The sequence below is a fragment of the Elephantulus edwardii genome, unplaced genomic scaffold, assembly GCF_000299155.1.
Source record: "Elephantulus edwardii isolate Elephantulus edwardi_28Jun2011 unplaced genomic scaffold, EleEdw1.0 scaffold00076, whole genome shotgun sequence".
NCBI lineage: Eukaryota > Metazoa > Chordata > Mammalia > Macroscelidea > Macroscelididae > Elephantulus > Elephantulus edwardii.
In genome coordinates this window covers 4051308-4057091 of record NW_006399826.1, presented here as the reverse complement: position 1 = coordinate 4057091, position 5784 = coordinate 4051308, and the positions used below count along the sequence as shown (strand labels likewise).

Genomic DNA, 5784 nt, shown 5'->3' with positions numbered 1-5784 from the left:
AAATCCCATGAAGGGTCAGGTATGAGTTGGTCCAACTTGACAGCAGAGTTTTTTGAGTTTTACTTACTTTAAATGATACTACTAAGAAGAACAAGAAATAACAAGACAGTTCTCTCAAAGGTCAATTATCAGTAGAATTCAGAAAACGACTAACTTTCTTTGTGCTATTTATATTACTAAACTTTAAATTCCAACTTGAAAACATGCTCGGCATCATCTATTCTTTTGCTGTCTCTATGAAATGGGTGGAATTCACTTTAACTGCTGGATGAAGGAAGACAGGGACAATTCAATGACATAACCAAGGTCCTACAGCAGATGAATCTTGGTCTCTGATGTGACCTTTAGCTGCATCACTTGGGCAAGGTCCTCAGCAATGCTGCTCTAACTACAACCAAAAGGCAGATCCAGAAAACTACCAAGCAAGTTATTAACAAATCCCTACGAAAATACAACATCCTCTATTAATTTAGCCAGGAATGAGAAAACACTTTGTCTTTGTTAGTAAACAGAAGGGGGGGGGGGACCCAAACCCACAAAAAGCAAACCATCATTACTGAAAAATCAGAACTAACTTGTAGCTGACCTTCCAGTGGGTTTTCTAAGGTTACAAATTGCCCGGGGGAAATTCCCATCTTTCTCCCACTGGTGGCCTGAGTGGTTGGTGGATTTGAACTGCCTGCCTTTGGACAGGTAGCACAACTAACTATAAGGCAACCAGCACGTGCCAGCACACAGATTCTGTTTTCAAATGCTGAGAATCCCATCACCAGTTGCACTTCAGTATATAAAGGTACAAGTGAAGAATGACCTTGAAACACATTTTAAAAATCAGCACACTAAATTCCCAAACTCTCGCAAACGCTTCACTCTGGGAAGTTACACAGATGTCAACATTTTCTGTACTTCTTTTAAAGGACACACTTTCAGATTACATAGACTGTGATGACAAATACTCTCAGTAGCAGTTCTCCTTCCTTGGAGGATGAATTTGATTGCTCAAGTCACTAAGAGTCACTTGCTATGTATCGTTGAGTCAGAACTGACCCATAGGTGACCCTCTGGTGGCTTTTCAGAGGCAGTTAATCGAGCAGGTGATTGCCCATCCTCCTCCCACAGAGCAGCTGATAGATTTGAACTGTGTGCTTTCAGGACTGCAGCACTGTTTCTTACCACTAGGCCACCAGAGTTCTAAGAGTCACTTAGAAGGGAACTAACTAAATAAAGTGAGTATCAAGCATTAAATATAAAACCAAATCATTAAAATGGGTAAAACAGTGAGCTCTATACCCCTATCTGTAAAGCAGCATGAAATTTGCCCCTGAAGAATTTGGACATTTCTAGCTACTGTAATGGAAATAAAAACAGGAAGAAGGTACCTGTTAGTTGTTTCTATGCAGTGCATCCAGTCATTTACTTCTGGAACTTGATCAGTCTTTTTCCAGCTGTACAAACAAATCTTTCCACGCTCTAATCCTACTGCAATAATGTACCTATTTTCCAGGGGGAAGGAAGAGGGAATTAATTGAGCATGACTGTGTTATCTGTATCATCACTTTACGAGTAATTCCTCATGGCCGTCCCAAATGCCCCTGCCTCCTGAAGAACCCTGGAAGCCCAGGAGGCTGTGGGTCTTCTGCTCCTGTTCAGCCGGAAGAGCCTCTCTGCACAGTACACACAGATTCCCCCCTGAATCTGGCCAGGGAAGCCCATGGACTTGTTTCTGTGACTGGCTTGCAAGGACACTTGTTCCACTAAAGACACTTAGGACAGAGAAAACACTACAATCTTATACTTGGCAGATGTAAGAAGCTGGGGGCCACCCTCCTACACTCCTCTATCATACTCCGAATCACAGAGTTCTTTAAATTTACAATTCTTAGGAGAAGCATGAACATTGTGGGGAAAAAAAAGCAGCAACTCAAACGAAGAGAATCAACATGTGAAATCATACAAAGCTAAATAATGAGAAACCAAATTATCCTCCAGCAGAAAGCGTTAATATTCTACCCCACAGAGGGGACTCACCGCTGGGAAAGGCTAAGCACTGGGCAGACACTGACAGCTGTCACTGACCCACCCACGTCCAGGATCGAGGAGCAAGGGCCAATGCTGTGGTCGAAGGAGTCACTATCAGGGTCGCACTTGCCCCAGACAACCACCTAAAAAGACAGACCAAACTGTGTAAAGCTTTTCACAGAAGGATTTCTAGCAATGCATTAGTTTTCAATAGAAAAGATAATTTAAAGTATTTACTCTGTTGTATGGAAAAACAAAACAAAACAAGCAAACCATTTAGCTTTTCTATTTGTGTGTCATGCTCTAGAGTTTCAGAATGCTTCAAGTATTACAGAGAGACCACAGCGTGCAAGGCATGAGTGGGTATGACCTCAACTGTCTATTGAAGTGTGCTATCCAAGGCGGACTGACCCTACCCAGAGATCAGACAGTGTCTAAACGCTCTTAGATTCATGACCACACTCATTCTGTCCAGTGAGAGCCCACTGGGCAAGTCTGCACTGATGAATTCACGAATCTCCCCACAAAGCTGCCACAGAATTTATGGGCACCAGTCCCCTCCCTGGTTCTCCACCTACAGCACCACTGCACAGGGTACAGCTCAGCTGTCAGTGGTAGTTCAATTTAATGACACCCACATGTAAGACATGAGGCTTCCTTGGAAGCTTTTGTCTCAAAGACGTGTGACTGGTCACAGAGAAATGAAGCAGGCACCAAAGCAGACAAGAGTATCAGTCCCAAAGCAAGACCCCAAATTTGCTTTGTCTGAGCAAACAGAAGGGTTTTCCCAAGAGCATGCAGAGTATCCATTTAAGGCACCTACCCCACCCCTGGGAGGCACAGCTGCACCACCTTCCCCAGGTGCGACCCAAGGGCAGGAGTAGTGCTGCTCCCTCAGCAGCTGGCACAGTATGGCCCAGTCAGTGCTGGGGCAGAGAAACAGCCAGATAGAGGGACAGTGTGACAGAAAGCTGCATAAGCAACTGCCACTGAGGGTTTCCCCCGAGTGGCACCATGCCGGTGCTAGCCCGTTCTCCCTGGAGAGGGCAGGGACAGAAAATTCCAAACTGCCTCACCATCTCTGGTTCAGAAGAAATGCAGACAAAGGGAAAGAGATGAGCATAAAAAAAGAAAAAAGAGGAAAACGGATGCTACTCCCTGAGAACCGGGACAAGCGTCATTTCCAAATACCTAGTAACAGCTAATATTAACTTTTATTATTATTAGTTACTATTATTAGTAACTTTAATATTAGCTAATATTAATGATGATTATCAATAATAACAATACTAGGTGTGATTAATTATTAGTATTATACCCATTAACAGTCAATATTAGGTGCAAATATTAGCTAATCGCAGCAAATACCTATTAACAGACTCAGCTGCACATAACAATGAACAGCTAATCAGTTTTGATTCGCTAACGGCTTAGGTGCTCTCCTCTATCACTGATTGAAAAGGTGAAAGTCACTCATTTATAAGCTTTTCTTCTATAGAGATCATCGGATAAAGACCATATGCCTGGAAGGTCTTCTGTTCACATCTTTAATTTCCACTGAAAATGGCTTATATAATTTAAAAAGAATGGTTTTCAAAACAAATGTGTATATCTAATAGAAGGGAACACAGGAAATTAAAAACCTTGTGGCAAAGAGAATGGATTATACTCTTCATTAAAACTTTTTTTTAACATTACCTTTTACATTAAAAAATACTGAGTTGTTTGTTTTGGTGTTTGGGGTTTTTTTAATTACCTTTCTGTCTCGACTCCCTGTGAAGAAATACTTGCCATCAGGACTCCAGGAACAAGACCAAATAATTCTACTGTGCACGCCAGTGACTGTGTTGGTGAAGGCAAACAGCACAAAAATGGGCTCTGAAAGAAACGTTCCACACCACTTAGTAAGCAGAGAAAGCAGCCAGAGGGGTTTTCAATCTTTTGTACCTTTCAGAAACAAAGTGCTTAAATGCCATATCCATCATGTAACTTTGCTGTTGTCATTAAGTGCCATCGAGTCACAGGTGACTCATAGCGACCCTGAAGGAGAGTCCTCGACGCTTCATGTAACTTAGCCAACAACTTATAAATACTGATTTTAGGAGACTAAGGTGTACCTGATATAGGCCATAGTCACAATTACTTACTATACATCAGATATCTGGACAATGGGTAGGGATGATAGAAGGAGAACTGATGCCTTTGAGCTGTGGTGTTGGAGAAGAGTATTGAATATACCATGGGCTGCTAAGAGAATAAACAGGAGAGAGTGAAACCAAGCTGCTCCTTAGAGGCAATGATTCTGAGGCTTCGTCTGATATACTCTGGACATGTTGCAAGGCAGGATCAATCCTTAGAGAGGGACACTATGCTTGGAAGGGTGGGTGGACAGCACCAGAGTGGAAGATCCTCGATGAGATGGATTGATTCAGTGACTAGGTAATGGGCGTGGGTTTGTCAGAGACACTAAGACTTGGCATAGGACAGAGCAGGGCTGAGGGCTGTTGTACACAGGGTCGCTATGAGTCGTAGGCAACCCAACAGCACTTAACAACAACAACAAGTAATGGACCAAGTTCAAGTGACCAATCTCTCACCAGAAGATGGCGTGCATTTATCTGGCAAGTAAAAAATGTTTCATACTGACTAGTCCTTCTCTAGTGACTGATGACAAATATCCAAACACAAAGATTCAATTGATGCCACTGGAAGAAACTGGAATCCATTTAGCCTTATATGGGAACTAGCCAGACTTCTATAATGAATTATCAAAAAGATTAAAGCACCATTAAAATAATGTAATAATGTAAAATGCTTGTGCTCACAGAACTGAAGAACAAATTAAAGCTCTGAGTTACACCACTGAAGGATTCTATGGGTAAAATATTGAATGATGTGTGAAGCATCAAAAGAAGGTAGAAAGACAATGGAATACTATGCAGCATTGAAAAATAAGGAACTCATGAAATATTATGCAAAGTGGATGACCCTGGAGGACATTATGCTGAGTGAAATACCTCAGTCACAAAAGGATAAATATCGAATAGGGTCACTATTGTAAAACAGAACTGACATCGGGTTTGAGGGAAAACAGAAGAGGGGAGAAATGATTTATATGGCATTGAAACAGATGCAGGAAAGAACTGTTTAAAAAGGATATATGATTGGGCATTGTTGTCAGGACAGGAGTCCAGAATGAAGGCTGCACAGTGGAATGGACTTGGGGGAGGGACTGCATAACAATGTAAGTTTTTCTTTCACTTTTCAAGGAGAAGAGTGAAAGGGAGAGAGGGTGAGCAGGGAGAAAAGTGCCACAATGAATGACTGGAAACTCTAAAAAAAAAAGGTGGAAGAACATACACAGTAGCTGTACCAAAAAGAACTGGTGACACTGAATAACTTCAAGAAGTAGCATACGATTAAGAACCAACAGTACTGAAGAAAGAAGTCCAATGTGCACTGAAGGCATTGGCAAAAAATAAGGCCCCAGGAATTGATGGAATATCAATTAAGGTGTTTCAGGAAACAAATTCAACCTGAGACACGCTCATCAGTCTCTGGCAACAAATATGGGCCTGTTACCTGGCCAACTGACTGGAAGAGATCTATATTTGTTCCCATTCCCCAAAAAGGTGATTCATCAGACTGCAAAAATGAGTGAACAATATCATTAATATCACATGTTAAGTAAAATCATGCTGAAAAGATATTAATGGCCAGAACAGTACATTGGCAAAAAACTACTAGAAATTCAAGCAGGATTCA

At 41.7% G+C, this 5784-nt stretch overlaps 1 protein-coding gene across 1 annotated transcript in view; it reads right to left on the bottom strand.

The window, feature by feature from the left end:
- Positions 1-1292: 1292 nt before the first annotated feature.
- The window catches only part of ELP2 (elongator acetyltransferase complex subunit 2), a 57102-nt gene continuing 52610 nt past the window's right edge, over positions 1293-5784 (bottom strand). The window contains exons 19-22 of the mRNA XM_006889230.1: positions 3776-3897; positions 2029-2162; positions 1380-1493; positions 1293-1296 (exon numbers count right to left, since the gene is read on the bottom strand). Coding sequence (XP_006889292.1) covers positions 1293-1296; positions 1380-1493; positions 2029-2162; positions 3776-3897 — 374 coding nt within the window. The remainder of the gene's footprint in view (positions 1297-1379; positions 1494-2028; positions 2163-3775; positions 3898-5784) is intronic.